Below are 18895 nucleotides of genomic sequence, written 5' to 3'. Positions count from 1 at the left end.
TTCTCCTCCTTTGGATATTAGAAACAGCTACTGTTTTTGTTGATCTTTTTAACTTCTGAATAGGCCTATTTCAAGTCATAGCAGCATGGGAGCTCAGATTAATAATATACTTATTCAGCCAGTGATACTGAGTGAAACCATTGCTAGTGCGAGTATGAAGGATAGGATTTCTTTAAATTATTTTCAGGTGCATTAATGCATTTCTGTAAGAAGAATATAGAGATATTTGAAAATAAATTAAATTGCTGTTTACTGCTCATGTTACAGGTGTGTAGGAGTTTTAATGCCAAGAATTTTTAAGGTGTCTCTCCTTTTGATAACTTTTGTATTGTGCTCGCTGTCAGTTCATCCATCAGATTGTTAATGAGGATAAGAGCAAAGAAACTGATTAAATCTTGCCTTTTGGACAATGTTTTTCAATCTAGAGAAATAGGATATGCTCCTTGCTGTGAAGCATCCTTCCTGTCCCACCTCCTCTACAGCATCATCTTATGGCAGAACCAAAGGCTAGGGAGGTGAAAGGAGCGAATCCCATGGACTTCTCTTGTACAGTTGGGTTGGACCTCCTTGGTCCAGGAGTTTGATAACCATCAGCTTGCACATGTTTGGTTTCTAATTTTGTACTGCTTTTGATATGATCTGTTTGTGTATTAACTAGCCCGATTTCCTACACCTACTGAAGGGGAATCCAAGGCTGACGTGCTTAGTCCCATACAGAGTTTTTTGCTCTTTGCAGCGTAATTTGAGGAGTTCAGGGCCTTTAGTGGTACTGTTGTGATGGAGGTGAGGACAGGCCTTTGATTCACACACTTTTGGCCAACTCTTGTCAATTTTTGTGGCATTTATTGCTCAATCCCATCTTTATCTCTCTTGTATCTGAATGGCCTGGTTTGCTCAATAAGGTTTTTCCAATTACTTTATTAATAGAATTGGTGTTTTGTATCAATTCATTTTCTTTCAAATAAAATAAGAGTATGCCTAAAAACGTTCTTCATGTCATCTGGTTTGTACTGATGATAAGTCAAGTAGGGGTAGAATTTCTTTCAAAAAATACTTAGGTAAGCTTTTTAAAATTAATATTTGTTATTCTAAAAAATTGTGAGGGGGATCACCCACCCTTCCGCAGTTGCAGATAAAGTGCTATGGCAAGAATCTGGCATTTTTACATTGCCTAAGAGAATTATATGTTCATTTTCTGGGCTAATGTCATACAAGGAAAGAAAAAAAAGGGATGTAGCACCTTTTAAAAGCAATCATTTTAAATATAAACAAAAACCCTATTGCTTGAGATTTGTCAAAAGTCTTTCAGTCTTTTCATAAAATTGTTATTCACTTCTTGGGTAACAAGAACCGAGTGAGTGACACTCCCAGCATTCTTTTAGTGCATAGCTTGTATTTTGCTGTGCACTACCATGCAAAATATTATCCGAACTTATTTAAAACAAACCCTAGTGAATAAATTTTTTAACACAGAAAGAGCCGTCCTAATTTATTAATTTATTTTAGTTGCAGCAAGCAGCTGAAGTTTCTCAGCTGAGAGGAGCTCGAGTCATCTCTGCTGAAGATCTCCTGTTCTTAATGCGCAAAGATAAGGTATAGTAATAAGACAGAAACTTCTTACTTTACATAGTAAGCTGTTTAAAGTGATTGTTTAACCGCTCTGAAAGGAATCCATCACCATGTATAGCTTTATTTAAAAGTATAGCTGTTCTGCAATTGTTTTGTGCATAGTACAATAATTGTGTGACATTTTAATCTAATTTTTTTGTGTGAATTCAGTTATCAGTAGATTTTTTTTTTTTTTCACCGAGTTTTAGGGTGAGTAGTGAACCTCAGATCTCAATACAATTTCTTAATAAAGGTATAAATATTGATCCTAATCCTTTATGTGCCTTTTATTAAAAATCCATCATTCTAATTTCCCCCTAGTTATGCAGAGTGTAGATGTGATGTTTGACTGTGACCGTTACATTTTTGTCATCTAGGCTGTCAGTAAATCCTGTCTTGATTTTTCTTTATAATATTTTTCCTGTACTTTACCTCACTAAAATCTCCAAATTTAGGGATGGTCTTACTTCTTCTGGATAGTAAGTAGAGCAGGTCAATAATTTACAAAAACAATTTTCCATACAAAGATTAGATTATTTTCTTTTCTTTACATTTCAAAATTATTTTTTAAATATTGTCAGGTATTTTTATCAACATTATTTATTCTTCCTTCATGTCTTTTTCTTCCTTAGTTCCCCCCTTTCCCCTTTGCTTTTCTTTCCCCTTTGCTTTTCTTTCCCCTTTGCTTTTCTTTCCCCTTTGCTTTTCTTTCCTCATTTGATAGGTGAAACCTAATGACCAAAACCATATAAAAATAAAAAAACACTAGGATATGAAAACCAATTGCAGTTTCTTTATCTGATATGATCTGTAAAGCTATACTTGAAACAGTAGTTAATATGGATGACAAAGTTCATGGAAATATGCATTTGTGGGCTTGGATTTCCAAACTTGGCAAAGATTTTGGGGTGCCCTAAGCCTGATTTCAGAATTTCTGCTTTCTGAAAATCAAATCCATTTCTGTCTCATAGACAAGCAAAGTACCAAGGAGCTCAAATAAATAATACTTGATGTGGAAATGCTACTGACCTTAATGCATTTTCAATATATAGTTTTTCTGTAGAATCAAAACTTACGAACATTTAAAAATTTATATTTACTGGGTAATGTATTACACATTTGTATGTTTGTGTGTTACAAAGTGAGTCTAAATAAAAAATAACTATATAATACTAATTAATATAAATGTATTTTTTTCTCTTAGAAGAAGCTTAGAAGGCTACTTAAATACATGTTTTTTCGAGACTATAAATCTAAAATTGTCAAAGGAATAGAAGAAGATGACCTCCTTGAAGGTAAGAAAAAAAAATTACTTAATTTGGGGGAAACTTAGTATTTTATAAATGCACTGAACAGCTCAGTGCAAAGTATTAATGTCTTGCTTGATAGTTAAAGACACAAAAATATTGTCTTCAGAGTAATTAGGTTTAAAATCTCTGCTTTATTGTTTGAAATACTTCAAAAGTAATTATTTGCATCTACCATCCAAATAAGTAAGACTGCTTAATGTCAGAACTCTGTTGAAGTAAAGAAACTGGTGCTGATTAAAGGGCTAATTGTTTTCAGCATATGTAATTTAAATGCGGCAGCTACCGTGTGCCATTGAATGGACATTTGTTAAATTGTCATCGAAGGGTTTTGACATGTTTTAAGAAAAAAATCCATAATTTGAAGTCACTGAATACTAAATATATGACCTGAGCTTGTTTTCAGTGTGCTTTAACATATTATACTTTGAATCTGTAATTTAAAGGATGGGAAACACTTTTGTTTCCCCATTCCGTGAGCAAGACACAGATTTTATAACCAATGTATTTAAAGGAAAAGCTCTTTGATTTAAAAATATAGCAATTTATGCCATATAAGTTCCCAGTATGAAGTTTTGTTGGTTTATAATGATAGAAGAATTAGCATCTCCTTTGTAAAATGTTAAAACTTATCTTAGTAAATCTAAATCTGCCATACATTTATAAAATCTAGCAATGTCCATATACAACTTTTTGTACTTATTTCCTTTTTTTGAGCCTTTTTTTTTTATTTTTTTCCTTTATGATGAATTCTTTGGTTTTGGTACCTCTGAGCATTCTCACTGACGTTAGGTAAACATTGTAGTACTTGTTTTGACTTAGTCAATCTGTGGGTGAGTTTTTATCAACTCATTTGAGTTTTAATTTGCCTGTGATATTTTATTTTCAGTAATAGCTTCCTACCTGACAACTTTGGGGTTTCTAATACTTTACTTGGTGTCTCTGTTTAAAACAAATAAACAGTTTTCATAAGCTATTTAGATGCTAATGAAATGCTTCCTAGACACAGTTCATCTGGAAAATAAAGATTGCATTTTCTGGCATGCTTTGGTAATTGAAGCCATTAATTTTGTTTTGTGAAGCTAATGTCTTTATAGCTGCTATTTTGTTTAGAACAACAGAGATCACCTTACCGGGGTTCTCTAGGCTTTACTGTAGAGCAGTGGTCCATCACCTGTGGGGCTGCATCTTAATGTTTGCTTTAGGGTTTGTTTTAGGCTGTAGGTAATGAGGATGTTCTTTGTGCTTTCAGGAAAGAACATTTCCTCTGTGTATTCTCTTCTATGAGTGAGGTTTTTGTGCAACTAGAGAAAGGTAGCTTCATCTTCAGCTCTGACCACTGTGGATCCTTCACTGAGAAATTATGATCTATGAGCAGTAGACTAGGTTTCTCTAGATTACAAAAACCCACTAGGCTATACTAGAAAACACTAAAGGTGATTTTTTACTTCAGTGCTACTGCAGTACAGCAGTGACATCAACTTGATCAGGTAGCACAGCTTGTATGAGGAAGCAGTAACAGGCCTTTTCTGCATGGTGCAGCTGATTCTAAGACATGTCCCTCATAGGGACGTCCGTTGATATTTGGAGAAACCAACTAAGTTTGTTGTTCTTTGCTTACCTTTGTGAAGATAAATTCAACAGTAACAACACCAACAAACGCCAGAAGCTTGCTCAAGACTTTCTCAACTCCATTGACCAGACTGGAGAGCTCTTAGCCATGTTTGAAGATGATGAGATTGATGATGTCAAGCAAGAGCGGATGGAGGTAATTATTTTCTTTTACTGCTACCCAGCTCTGACACAGAAAACTGTGAAATATTTCATACATCATACTGATCTGATGCCTTTTTCATGCTGCATATTGTATTGTTGTTACTTTTTTTTTTTTTCTTTTTGCCCAGATGGGCTAAAGGAAACTTATTTCCATATTTTTCCTATTCCCTCAAATGTTTTCTGGTATCTGAGCATGCATGCTGAGAAGGAAAATTCTGAAAGGGTGGTTATGGATCTTTCTGTCTGCCATGTATTTCCTTCCTGTAGAAAGCAGATTTTATTTATAAACATTTCACATGCATTTTTCTCAATCATTTTTTTTCTCTTTCATTATTCCTCTCATTAGAAAATTGTTTCAATAGCATTCGAGGACTACATTCATATAACATAACATTTCATATAATACAGCTTACAGATAAAATGAAAATATTCTGTGCGAACATGCTACAGTATATGCTCTTCTCTCCATCCTTTCAAGTCCTATTTTCTGACCTGTGTACTTATGAAAAATTATGTCTGTGTTAACAGAATGCATTACCACATCACTCTCAGAAAGCTTGGTGGGATCAAGAAGCAGTGTAACTGTCTTAGCATGCAAATCTGTGGAATGATGGTTTTGTTACCAGTTGCTTTTGATACCAATTTTACTCAATTTCACTGAGGTTTAGCTGTAATGGCAAGTACGCTTTATAGATCTTATCAAACCTATGTCCTCTCTATCAGTAGAGCATTTTCTTGAATGTCATTTACTCTGAAGTATTGGTAAGATCCAAAAGCTGTATCTATACTAATCAATATACTAGGACAGGGCCAGTTCTCTGGTCCTGAAGGCAGGTGACATGGCCTGGCTTGGGTCCCTATGGCTAAAATTTCTGTAAGCTACCCTCTTTTTAGTAGCCCAGTCCATAGAAAATATGAAGAACAGTCCATGGCCCTTGCTCATGCTCAGTTCCTCCTCATGTCTTGTGTGGGCAACTGGATTTCAAGGGCAAAATTTTGCCAGGAACACACTTAGAATTCACACTAGTTTGGGCCAATTTCTCTCCTTTTTACTCAGTACCATTGTATATGTGGCTGTTGGAAACTTGCTATTTTAGAGTGCTTTTTATACCCTTTCAGTAGTAGAAGCTGGTTACTTTGGTTTAATTTGATTTTCTGTGCTGAGGTGGTGGCTGCATTCAGTAATATTTAGGTATTTAATATTTGACTATTAAAGCCTCATTTAACTTTCAGGATTTCATGAAAAATTCAAAGAAATAACGAAATTTTCATCCTTGCCTAGTTGTAGTTCTCATTTTACCTTCTTAATGGAGCCCTTTTCAGAACTGGGACTTTACCAGTCCTGTTTCTGCTTCATTCTCCCCATTACAATTACTCAAAATCTAATCAAGAAACCATACTCTCTAAGAAATTGGCTAGAAACAAGCCCCATTTCTCCCCAGTTGAGAATCAGTGTTGTAGAACAGTTCTTCCCAAACACTGTTTGTGTTTTGGAAACTGATGGTTGCTTTGTTTTGCTTTGCTTTCTTATATATTTATGCAAAATGTTAAGTTGCTATAAGTATGAAGTTCCCTGTACTACTCAAGGACAAATCTGACTCTGCATTTGTCAAGAAATGTGTTCCTGTAATCAAATATTTATGTTTCATCTGACTACATGTTTTGTTTTTTCTCACTAGACTATAATTCATGAACTGTAGTGTTTATGTATGTGTATATATATATTAAAAAGTAATTCTTCTATTGCTCTACTTTATTACATTTTGTGAACTCTTGATCTCTTTCCATGTTATTAAAAAAAAAAAAAAAGACAAAATCAAGATCGACTTATTTTAGAATAGATCCGTGAATTATATACAGGTATAAAGTCAATACTATTTTCTTCCTTACTAGTTTTTAAAACTAACAACAAAACGTGAAAGATTGCTTGAGACATGCTATTCAAAATGTTTCCTATGTTTTTGGCTTTATTTTGTTTGAGATTTTGTTGTCACTTTGAGGTGGATGGAAAGTAATCAAAGATAGTAGGAAATGTGATCTATTCCTAAAGGAAGAGTTGTTAGTGGATGGGCTGATCTGGTGTATCACATTTTCTTTGTGCAGTAGATTGTTTAATCCATACTAAGTTTTGGAGGAAATCCAATAGACACTTTAAAAATTCTAACAGCGTTCTTTAAGGGATTAGTATACTTAAATCATGAACTGTGATCTAAAGGCAGTGTTCCTTTTAGGTATCAATTACTTCAGAAATGTGTGGTTATCTTGGTTTGGACAACTGTAAATGATTTCAGTTCCACTTTGCCTTGGGCCAAAATCATGCTAAGTTGTCCAAAGCAGATGATAAACATATATTTCTGATGTCAGTATGGGCTAAACAGGATGTGATTGTTTAACAGTATGGTTTCAGTTATGATACAAAAAGTAAATATTGTTTATACTCATTTCTTTTAAAACATTTTATAAAATTAGAGTTAAGACTTCATGAGATTGCTTGCTGTTCTGTGAGGTCTATTCTGTATTTGTATCACGGAGGAGTAAGCAAAACTCTAAGCCACGTTCAAACATTACTAAAGGAGAACAAACAATTCTACGCTTTTGACTGAAAAACACCGACTAACGCTGTCATATTAAATAGAAAGGACATTTCTTCTAGGATTGTGTATAGAACTTACTGCATCCTGTGGTTTTATTTTGAAGCAAAGGGACTACCTCTAAACCAGTAATAATAGCGATGTGCAAAGAAAAGTACTCTTTAAAAAAAATAAAAACAAAATTCACATTACTTTGTCATAATATGTGATATATTATCACATATCATCCTAATACATTGTGATCATGACTTACTATACAAACTTCAATAATAGCAGTAAATAGTGGTGAAGCAGACAACTGTACTGGCAGAATGAAAACAAAATAAAACCAGGAATAACAGCTGTCTCACTTCATAACAGTGTTTTGCCCCCTAAGATAGCAGTCAAACACCAGTGAAATGCTGCTTCTCAGAGTACCAACAGTTATAGATAAACTGTTCTAGTTCATAGATGAAGTGTGCCCATGAGGGAGAGCTATCTAGATCGCAGAAGTTGTCTTCATAACAGGTGACAGTCTCTACAGAATAAAATCTAACAATGATCTACCTCAACACCCTTTTTTTTAGTGTACACTTAGGCTCTGGAATAGCCAGAGCTGGTGGTACTTGGGAATTCAGTTTCCCTTCTATTGTCTGTTCTATGACAGAATCCATGAGAAAGCAAACATTGCAAGTGGATTGCAGTTTTGCTGTCCTCTGTCTCTTAAAAATCATTTAGAGGGGAGAGTTGGGATTCTTGTTGGATATGGCTGGATCAACATGGAGAAAAGGTGCATACTCATTTAAAATCTTGGTATTTTTCCTTATTTTGCAGTTTGGGTAGAGATGCACTTTCGTGTGTTTGTATCCTTCTGTTGCTACTCTGAACCTCTCAGGTGAACTATCCATAGGAAAAACTAGCTGCACATTTGCCCGTGATTTTTGTGAATGGTAATGGCAATTCTGCTAAATTTTTATATCAGAACCGCTATCAAATTGACCATGTCGTGTTATTAAAATCAAGTGTAGCTATGTTAAAACTTCAGTCAACACCATTGCAAAGCTGACCTCTGTCTTAGTCTGTAAATACCCATTTTTCACCATTTGTTTTATAGTTCCGTCTCCCCCACCAGAAAAGGTCTTCCTATCAGAAATCTGAACTGATGTACGAAGGAATGCACAGAGCATCACTCTGTGAATGCTGTGTTTTACTTTTTATTTCCCCTAGGATTAGTAGAAACACCATTCATCTGTCACTCTGACTGCTAGTTTAGGGATATATTTCCAACACTCAGATGTTATATAGTAATAATTCAGTTGCAGTAGCTACCATAATGCTTTCATAGTACATTGCAAGTTTGAATAAACAGAGGAGGGAAAATAACTTCCCTAGAATACACTACCCTGAAAACAGGCTAGATGCCAGCAAAATGTTAAAACTAAATTACATCCCTACAGAAAGGCATTGGCAGAAACTTGCTGTTCTTTAAGGTGTATTATCCCATGACTTACGTTAGGTTATTTCACAACTACAGATACATATTATCGTTCTAGGATGTTCATTGTGGATGTGATTTTTTCCTGTAACGTTCATTGGTATGCTCCTGTACAGAGCTCACAGAAATGTAGTGGGCTCTGAGCAAGATCCATTAGGTTACAACGAAGTGTAGGTGTGTTTGGAGTATACCCTTTGTTCACATGAGGTTAAATTATTGCCATTTAATTTTGTCTGTGTTCAGGTACAATTAATGTGTGTGGCTGTCCAACACATTAAAACACACCTAGATCGCCTGAGGATACAAGGAATCATGTTCTGGAAGTCCACTCTGTTTCAGTCAGAAAGAAAATAGACGTGGCATGTAGTAGGAAATTAGACAGTGACCAAGAAGATTCCTTCCATCTGGAATATGATCATCTTTTTATGAGTGGTCATGCTTTGACCTGATTCAGGGAGTGTTATCCCAAGGATTTCTTGGGCACAGTCTGGGAGTCAGCCTGGGCCAGGAGCTCTCTCCATGGCATGGCTTGGTTATGGTCTCTCTCTTTTGGGAGGCTCAGAGGGCAGAAGCATGGATGGTTTGCTCCATGCTGACTGCCCTTGGAGCTAGGGCGTGGACCTGGCGTCGTTTCATTGAGCCAGCTATAATTTGGTGAGATAGATGATTAAGAAAACAATTATGAGCTCTTCTGTTAAGGGAGAGTCCAAAAGATGGTGTTCAAGTACTCAAATTCATTGTACTAATTTGGAAAATATGTACGAAGAAAACAAGCTGGAAATTATTTAGAAAGAACTCTGAGGCCTTTTAGTACTACTGTGCTCATTTCACTGGTGAAAATTATGCCAGTGTAAGTGCTGTGTGGGGTGATTACTCTTTAGGGAGTATCTGTTCATGCAGGGTGTATCAGTAACAAACTGGAATTTGATTTAAAGCCCATATGGAAAGCTTAGTGCTGTAGTACAGATAACATATACTTAATAGGAACTGCATGCGGGAAGACAAACTAAGAAGTTTTATGTTACTAAACATCAGGGCATTGTTTCTCGGAGCACATCTTTTTTTGCTATGTAATTTTTATGCTAAACTTATTTTTCTTGTCTGTTTCAGATTCTTGTTGACAGAATCTGTATTTTGGGATAGAATCTTTGCGTTTAGTTGCGCAGCGACTTCTGTTATCTCACAATAATTTGCCCGTATCTAATAAATTATTAATGTTTAAAATCACAGTTTATAAGCATGAAACCCTTCTCCAATTTTAACAGCTATGCTCTATGAAAGAATGGATCTTGGTGTAAGATTTGGCTTCAGATGAAAATTATTGATTTTGGTTTGGGTTTTTGCATGTGAGCTAAGTGTCTCATCTCCCACTGTAATAACTGGAGACTCAGGCAGTATAAATAGTGGAGTTTTGAGAGCTATTCATCTGATCAAATGTTTGTATCTTCTCTAAAGTGAGCTACACACTTCTGTAGACTCCTCTGGAAGTATTTATCTTGGAGGGAATTTCTTTGTGTTGTCAGTGACTCTGTTTCTATCCTGGCCATATGTGGGGAGTGGAGGCTGAAAAAGACTGAGAAAAAAAGGTAGTGAAAGTGGAAGAGGCTTGAGTTTTGGGGAACTAGTAAAGGTATGGAGTATATATGCCTACAAGTACATATGGTTGCTCAGGTTCACTTGAGAATAGGAGTGTAATCCATGTTGCATTTTTGTGCTGTCTACTGATCCACACACAGGATTGCAGGTTTCTGATATTATATCATTTAGACCACTGACTCAAGTTATAGCCTTAAATATTAAGGCATAAAGTTTGGGGAAAAAAAGGGGGTAGAAAGTAAGATTCCTTGTTTTTTACCCTACGCTATCAAATATGGGGAAAGGGATCCTAATGATGGGACACAGAAGGACAAGACACACCATTAAAAATGTTTTGTCTTATGATACATTCCTGTAAGGACTAAATAACTGCACCCGTAAGCGTAAACAGGTATCATCATCACCTGCGTATCCAAGCCAAGTAAAAGGAGGCTGTCTTGAATTTTAAAGGTACTCATAATGACTAAGTAATGTACTCAAATAGGAGTGAGAAAGTTCTTGTCCAAGGACACTAGATTCCTGTAACAGTGATGAAAGAAACCAGGATTTCCCTTAAGCTGCTTTGAGAGCTCAGTGCATTGCTACCACAAGTTGGGCTGGATTTCACTTAACTGTACTGCCTGAAAGTTTAAACATCCCAGTAACTCAGGCCAGCTTCTGTACTCAGAAATGAGAGAGAAACAATCCAGGGGGAAATACATGTCTTAGATCAGAGAGAAAAAATGTTTTTTCTTTGGTGGTAGGTTTGGGTTTGTTGTTTTTGGTTTGTTTTTTTTTTTTTTTTTCAAAAACATGCAAGTCACCTTTTAGTGTAATTGATCAGATGTTAGGAAAAGTACTTTTGGTGCCTCCAGGGTGTTTCTTTTTGAAGATTGAAGTTCTGTGTGTGAGTGGCACCTTGATGATACGAAAAAAAGAATGTAATTATGATCTCTAACAGACTATAAGGTCAATACCAGCTCCCTATATTCCCTCTACTTCTTTTAATATACATAGATGCAAACATTAAAAAGAACGTAGCTGAAACATCAGTCGATTAAAAAAACCTTTATTCACTAGGCAATGGGGTTTTTTTGATACTGCAAAACATACCTTACCAAAGTTAGGAATGAAAATATAGAGGGAAATAATTTAACTGCATTGGTCCAGTGTTTCCAGATGAGTGGAAGGATAGTGCAGCTAGTAGCATCTCAACTGTCAATAAGCTGTCTGGGCATCAAAGTGTTTGTAACCGTCACTCAGTATAAAAATAACCCTGCTGGTATTAATGCTTTCTCTGATTACACATTGCTTGGGAATGTTTGGGATACTGGGAAAACACCGTTTCTCTTGGGTAATGGTTGAATTGGTTAAAAGTAAATAGAAAATAAACAGAAACAGTTTTTCATTATTATCTATATGTCTGTAAATATTGTGTCATTCTCGTTGGAATGGGAAAAAGCTATCAAGAGGAAAAGATTTCTTATTATAGCCGCTAATATCAATAGACTTTTTACGCTGCTACAAATCTAAGATTATTAGGGTTTTCTCACGTTGGGCTTGATTGCTATGGTTACATAAAGTGTGCTGTTTGTTTGGGTCTTCGGTCCTGGTAAAATATTGTTGTTTTTAGAGCATTTTAGTGAGCGTTGCTCATAGTGCAAATTTATGCAGTTTTGCTGAGAGAAGAAGGTGTTATTTGCTTTTCTATCTTTTAGTTCTTTGAGTATTTTTTTGCCACTGTTTTCTTTCTCTGAGGAAAGGGAAGGTTCTTGGTTGTTGTATTTTGTATTTTTTACACCCAAATGACTGTGTTTTAACTTTTGGAAGAAACATTTTATATATGTACTATTTATATCTATAATTAATTGTGGGCACACATACATATAAACAGTATTTCCATGGAGCATTTGATTAGGAGCCAAATGTAAGAGTAAAGAAGCATTCTCCTTCTAAGTGCATTTTATTACTGTGTTTATTTGTGATCCTGTGTTTAACAGGTTTGTTGCTTAGATATAGTAGTCACCACGTATTGGTACTCATAACACAATAATTGTTTATATAAACTTTGGAGAACTGGGAACAAGGAATGAGGCTGAAGTCTGAAAAAGGTCCCATTGGTAGTAGGTTATTGAAATTGCTGTCATTCTTGAAAGTAATTAAACAAATCAGTGCTGGCAATGATTTGTATTTCTGAGGTTGTGTAGAGATGCGATAATGCAAATATTTTCTGCAAGACAGGATGTAACTAAAATGCTTTGAGGAGGAAGAGAAGTTAATTTTTAAAGTCTTTGAACCTTTATGTAGCAAATTACTAATCTTTTATCCTCCATTAGCTGAATATTCAAATCCTTTCTGACTGAATTAAAAATGGCAACAGTTTATTTCTTAGGGCAAGATGTTAGCCAGGCCTGTACTGAGTTTTAACATCTCAAGCTATCCTGAAAGAATTAGTCACTTGCATAAAACCGTTTTCAAGATTGTTTTGCATAGGCTTCACAAAACTCAGAAGAAAAATCCATAGAATTGTAACATAAATGAAAATTATGTAAAAATTTCAAACACAGTATTACTGTATGACATTCCCACTTTTTACCAGTTTCAATGAAGCTATTTTTCTGATATTACTGTGAAGAGCCAGGCTGAAACCTCAGCACAGAGACACGGTATTTTTGGCAGAAAGCTTCAAAACCACCTGCTTCTCTTGGTCCCACCTGCAAAGCTCCATGGTGCAGGAGCACCTTGGGTCATCACCCACTGTTTGATTCAGCTTCAGTGAATGCTCCTGAATTTCTCTCTCCTTCCATTGAAGAATTCACCTCACAGAAAGCTTTCTGTGGAAGAAAATAAGATCTTCGAACAAATGAAGACAGAAGAAGGTGGTTCATTGTGGCATGAAGCAGCAGGGGGTTGATGGTGTTCTTCTGTTTCAACTACTGCAAAAGAGTGTTCTGAGATTTAACAGGCAAGGTTCTGGATTTAACAGATAGGTTAAAACATTCACAAAGGGGATTTTTCCTGCTTCAACCATAGGAGACTGATGCATGCCTCTCAACCGAAGGCAGTGCCAACTTAATTTATCTGAAAGCTCATTTACCTGCTCTTTCTAGACATGAGAGGTATAGCAGAGAAGCCACTTTTTTTCCTCTCCTTGCTCCGGATATTCACTAAGGGAATAACAATGCCTTTCTCGATAGTAGACTCCAGCCAGGAACCAAAACCTAGTTTTAATCAGGCTCATGGGTCAGCCCTGCAAATACCTTCTATGAAATTACTCAGAATCCCTTTCTTTTAAATTAGCATTTGCCCTTTGATAGCAGAGTGAGCAAGCTATGTGTCATCACAGCCTCTCCATCCACAGTTTGTAGCATACAGACAATATAGAGGAGCGCTGAAAGTCATTTTCAGGCTGCACTTCCGCTAAATATAACCAAAATGAGCTCACAGCTATTGAATTGCACAATTTAATGGGGGGAAAAAAAAAAATCTACTGAAGGCTATTGAATACAAAGATGTCACATCTGGTTAAGGAAGTCCTTGAGCCACAGATCACCAGGTGTTGTATGTCTATTCAGAAAAATTATTATTATTATTATAAGCTTGGTTTTAGCTATAGTATTCCCTAAACCTTCTCTGCTAGATACTGTGGGAGCCTGAGCTGAATGGAGATTTGTTCTTTCCCTCCTTATGTATATTTTATCTTTGCTTTTCTCCTTTTATTCTTGTTTTGGAGTTTTGTTTTTTATTTTTCCTTTGACTACAGAATTAGCCAGGACTAGTGCAATTTTTCTCCTCAGAAGTAAAGAGGTCATTTTGCTAGCTTCTGGTCTATATTGTCGGAGGACTTTGTGAACCTTTGTCACAGGCACTTAAGCAAAAAATCGAGAATCACTTGATTCACTCAGTGGTCACTACCTATGTATTGTCATCCTCCTTTGAGTTAGTTCCAGTATAAAAGCTAGCATGTCACGAGACTTGATTACAATTGACCCAGTTGCTAAGTACAAGTGTCAATTATTTTTTTAATATAGAAGTGTTACTTATTTTTAGTTCCCATTTCCCAAGCCACTAGGTCCCAAGCCTTCCCACCTACATTCACACAAGAGTTAAGATGTCATTAGGAAAGCCGAATTATCCATTGCTAATACGAGAGTAGTCAGCACAGTCTGGTAGTAAACACATTGCTTCCTGCTGAATTAAGAAGTGTATTAGAAATACCATAACTTTTGGTTTTAAAGATCATTCTGATAGGACTACTCTCATAACCTGACACTTAAGCTATCCCTAAAACAGGATCCTATGGTGGACTTTGAGAGGAGATACCGTTTTAGTACTGAGAGTAAGAATAAGAACACAAGTACAATGAAGAACAGAAAGTATGCGTATTAATGTGATTTTAGTTTTAGCCCCTTTCCATATAAATTCCATGACAGGAATTAAAGTGAGCATAGGACATCTGTTTACCAGGGTACTTGCCTCCCCTTGTACTGCATTTTCTTGAGGCATTTCTTTTTCTTTATGCATTAAACTCAAACATGATTAGCTGTCGAATCTTATAAACTAAATAAAAGCAGTTATTCATAGCATGGCACATAAATACTGAGTCACGATACCAGAGCAGTCAAATCTCTGGAAAGCAGGCCTGCCATTCAGAAGGACCTTGTTGATAGACTGAAGAAATGCGTTGATGGAGACCTCATGAAGTTCAACAAAAGCAAATGTGGGATGCAGTAACCCAGTGCAGCAGTACAGCTTGTGGGCCAACCACACGATGGGCTGTGTTAGTAAGAGGTTAGCCAGCAGGTCAAGGGAAATAATGCTTCCCCGTTACTTGGCACTTGTGAGACCAGCTCTGGAATCTCTGTCCAGTTTTGTGCTCCCAAGTACAGAAGGGCTTTGACATACTGAAGCGAGTCTGGCAGAGTGTCACCACGATGTTTAGGGTGCTGGAGCACCTGACGTTTGACAAAAGACTGGGAGGCTAGACCTTGTTCAGCTTGAAAAAGAGAAGACTAAGGGAAGTTTTATTGCTGTCTGCAATTACTGACTAATGACAGAATACCGAGGAGGTGGAGCCAGGCCCTGCTTGTATGTGCATGGTGAAGGACAGAGTTTGGACTACTACTTGATATGAAAAAACCAACATTGAAACTGGTTGGCCAGAGAGGGTGAGGACATCTCCAGCTTTGGAGATATTCCAGACTTGTCTGGTCAAGGTCCTGAGCCACTTGATCTAACTGGACCTCTTTTGAGCAGAGTCAAACTGGAACCTCATCTCTTGAAAGAGAGTCCAAAAAGTCCAAACTTTTTCTGGTGTAAAGTATTCTACCATTCCATGCTTCTGCACTGAAGTTTCTCATTTCAGATATTAAAATGGCAGGTGGGGTAGAAATAGAAGAGCTTTTATAAGACACATAGATGATAAACCATCTCAAATTTCTAAAAACTGTTTAAAAATCTAGGTAGCGTATAATTGGACTTTCCAGCTTCTGCACTTTCTGTAATCTGTAACTGCTGGTATTTCCTGGAATAGACGTTTTATGTATACAAGGAACAGGGTTTTCTGTCTTTCATTTTGTTTCAGTCAGTGTGGTTTATTTTATCTATAATGTTGCTCGCTGTATTCTTCCATAAGAATATGATCTGGCTGCTGTGCAAAATTGCACTGAGTGATAGCTTCACACATGTGTCACAGCTATGGAATCAGAAGCAGGAAGATTTAAGTATCTTAAGTGTCTGTTGAAATGGTAAAGTAATATAATTAAGCTCTACATGTTGCAAAATGGGAGATGCATCCTTACCCAATCCACTAGAAAACGGACCCCCAACATTCCTAACAGAACAGCATGGGTAATAAGCTGGTGTAGTTTATTAACTCTACATAAACTAGCATATTTCCATTGTATGTTTTGCCCCTCAACCTTTAAATTTTGTCTCACCTCTTTTCTTCCATTTTGCTCTAACTTTTTTGATTAAAATTGAGGATACCTAGACAGTTACATGCTTTCATTAAATGAATCAGAAGAGGTTACTTTAATTTGGATACTCGGGAAAAACAGTAACAGTTCTCATTTTCAGATAAAGTGACTACATAAAGTCTTCGACGAGTGAACATGCAGAGTTTAATCTTACAGATATTCTTGATATCAGCATTTGACCCTTTAAATAACCTGGGGTTCACATTTAGCTAACTTTAACATGGCAAAAATTAGGCATTGCTGCTGCTTTGGCTTGACAAAGTACATCCGCAACTACACCTAAATTTTCAAGGAAGACAAGAATACTTATCATATTAACGAAGTTAAAACTTAACAAAGACGTAATACTATCACTAGAAAAAAATACTGGTTTTGCGTAGAGAATAAATTGATTTATGTGAATTCAGTAAGATCTTTATTAAGTGGGGGGCTACAGGCTTATTTCTGAGCAAGTGAAAAGTATTTGTCTCGGTTGAATGCGTGGATTTATGACTTAAGATGTTGCTCTTTTCACTTTTTTTATGCAGGTAGTGGCAGGCTTTTAGAGTTTCTTTGGCATAATGATATCTGTATCACACACTATACTTCTGGTGTTTTAAAAGAGATTCCTTTAAAAGCAGTGGCAAGAAAGCAATGTAAAGTGATAATATAAAAAAATACATTCAGGTGAATATGTTTTATTCTCAAATAAATCCTAACCATTTTTTCCAGATTCTTTTTTTTTGCATGGCATATGTAAGGGGCAAAGATATGGACTCCTTGGTAGCAGTGTTAAGTGCTGTTGAAACTTTGCCTCTGGAACTTCGGAAGCAATCATTAAATTTGATTTTCCATTTGATCAAACGAAAGGAGGACGGGTAGTCTCTGTCAGAGGGCTGGATTTTATTTCCCAAGGCTAAGAGCCATTTCCAGGACTTTGTCAGACCTACTGGAGTTTTTTCTACCATTGTCAGATGGTATTATTTAAAATCAGTTCATCCACTTGTGTGGGATTCATATCCTATATCATACAGTGACTCTGACAAGAAGATGCTTTTACTAGGGGTGTTATTCAAAGCTCTGTTGATTTTCTCAGGCTGCAGACATCTGCAGAAAAAGCTTGTAGAACATACAGCATCTGGTATCAAGTCCTAGCTTCTTACACAGACCATATCAAACAGCTTAGAAACGGAACACATACTCTACATCCGCTTGGAAATAATTTTTTTATGTTTATTGTAGATGTATTAGCTGTCAGCTCATATCATCAGCTAATTATTTTATATCTGAAAATTGTAATAGCATCCTCAGATGTACTAAACTCAGGCAGATTTTCAGCTACTAATCACACCCTTCTTAAAATGGGAATTAACTCTTGATGTACCCCAAGGCTGGAGATACGATTTCTAGTTCCGGTATTTAAAGAAATGTGTTTAGGGAGATGACATCTGTGTCTGCTAACTTTGTTACCCTGAACCATATTTTTTAAAAAAGAGACAAAAATGCTGAAGAGACATTGGCATCTTTGAGAAATGCTAGATCTGACTCTAAAAATGTCAGAAAAATACAGAGACCCTGAGGCAGCCAAGCAACCAATGAAAAGTAAATTTTCTCTAACAGCACATATGATGGTAGGAGAATCTACAGCAAATTCTAACAGCACAGTCAAGTAATTGATGCCAAACTGTCATTGTTAGTGTTGCTACCGTAAATAGATTTCAACTTTCAAAATTGTCTTTCAAATTCTTGTTAAAAGTATTGTTCTTTGCATCCCAATTATGTTAAATTGTTAAGTACCTATTTTGAACTGAAGCCATTTTTCCATCATTATGTGAGTACAGCTATTGATTTTTCAAATTATTGTTTTTTTCATAGATCTCTGATTCAACTTATTACCCATCTACCTCCCAAAAAAATGCTTAACCCTTCCATTTCAGTCATTCTGAATGTCCAGGAAGGTCTAAATAGAATGAGAGAAATCCTTAGAAATGTGCACAGGTTTTGATGTTTCCAAAATGAAATTATTTTAATGTTAAGGTTAAATTTACAAAGCTGTCAGTGCCCAACAATAAGAATAAATGTCATATATTCAGTAACTTTATATAGCTGATTTTGAATGGGAATTACAGCCACGTCTTCCTTTTCAGGAGATTCTCCTGGTAATAGGATTCTGGGATATCTGTTGCTAAGCTCTTGAATTCAAAGCTTTCTACCTTTTTAAAATCATTTGACCAACTGTAGAATAAAAGTAGAATTTAAAAAAATAAATTCTTTCTATACTTAAAAATGTTATATGTTTTCCTCTTTTGTGACTGAAAATTTTCCTTGTTGAATTGAATGGTGCTAACACCTTTGGAAGGTATTGTTATCGTTGAAAGCGATTTTAAGAATGTGTGCAGGGAGTAGTCTCCTGGTACATTTATTTCTCTAACAGGCTGGATGAATGAACACTATGTTCAAAAGCTATTAATAATGTAGCATAACAATTTGTGAATTGGGAACTGCAAATTGGAAGACTGAAAGTCAAATTCCCCAAACTAGCCATTTTTCTTAATGTCTTACAGTCTGAATGCTCTTTATATCGCTTTTAATTGCTGATTTGAAATA

General features: G+C 36.0%; 1 protein-coding gene across 10 annotated transcripts in view; it reads left to right on the top strand.

Moving 5' to 3' along the window:
- Positions 1–18895, top strand: part of SUPT3H (SPT3 homolog, SAGA and STAGA complex component) — a 276805-nt gene that overhangs the window by 182417 nt on the left and 75493 nt on the right. For 9 of the 10 annotated variants that reach the window (XM_026845230.1, XM_026845233.1, XM_026845229.1 and 6 more), the window contains 3 exons: positions 1507–1593; positions 2813–2903; positions 4547–4683. In XM_026845230.1, the coding sequence (XP_026701031.1) occupies positions 1507–1593; positions 2813–2903; positions 4547–4683 (315 nt within the window). The remainder of the gene's footprint in view (positions 1–1506; positions 1594–2812; positions 2904–4546; positions 4684–18895) is intronic. The other variant, XM_026845236.1, reaches the window with a different exon arrangement.

Source organism: Athene cunicularia, assembly GCF_003259725.1.
Source record: "Athene cunicularia isolate RWA chromosome 3 unlocalized genomic scaffold, athCun1 chr3_part1, whole genome shotgun sequence".
In the NCBI taxonomy this organism is placed as follows: Eukaryota; Metazoa; Chordata; class Aves; order Strigiformes; family Strigidae; genus Athene; species Athene cunicularia.
The sequence above is the reverse complement of the archived record's forward strand: the minus strand, read 5'-3'. Positions and strand labels throughout refer to the sequence as shown.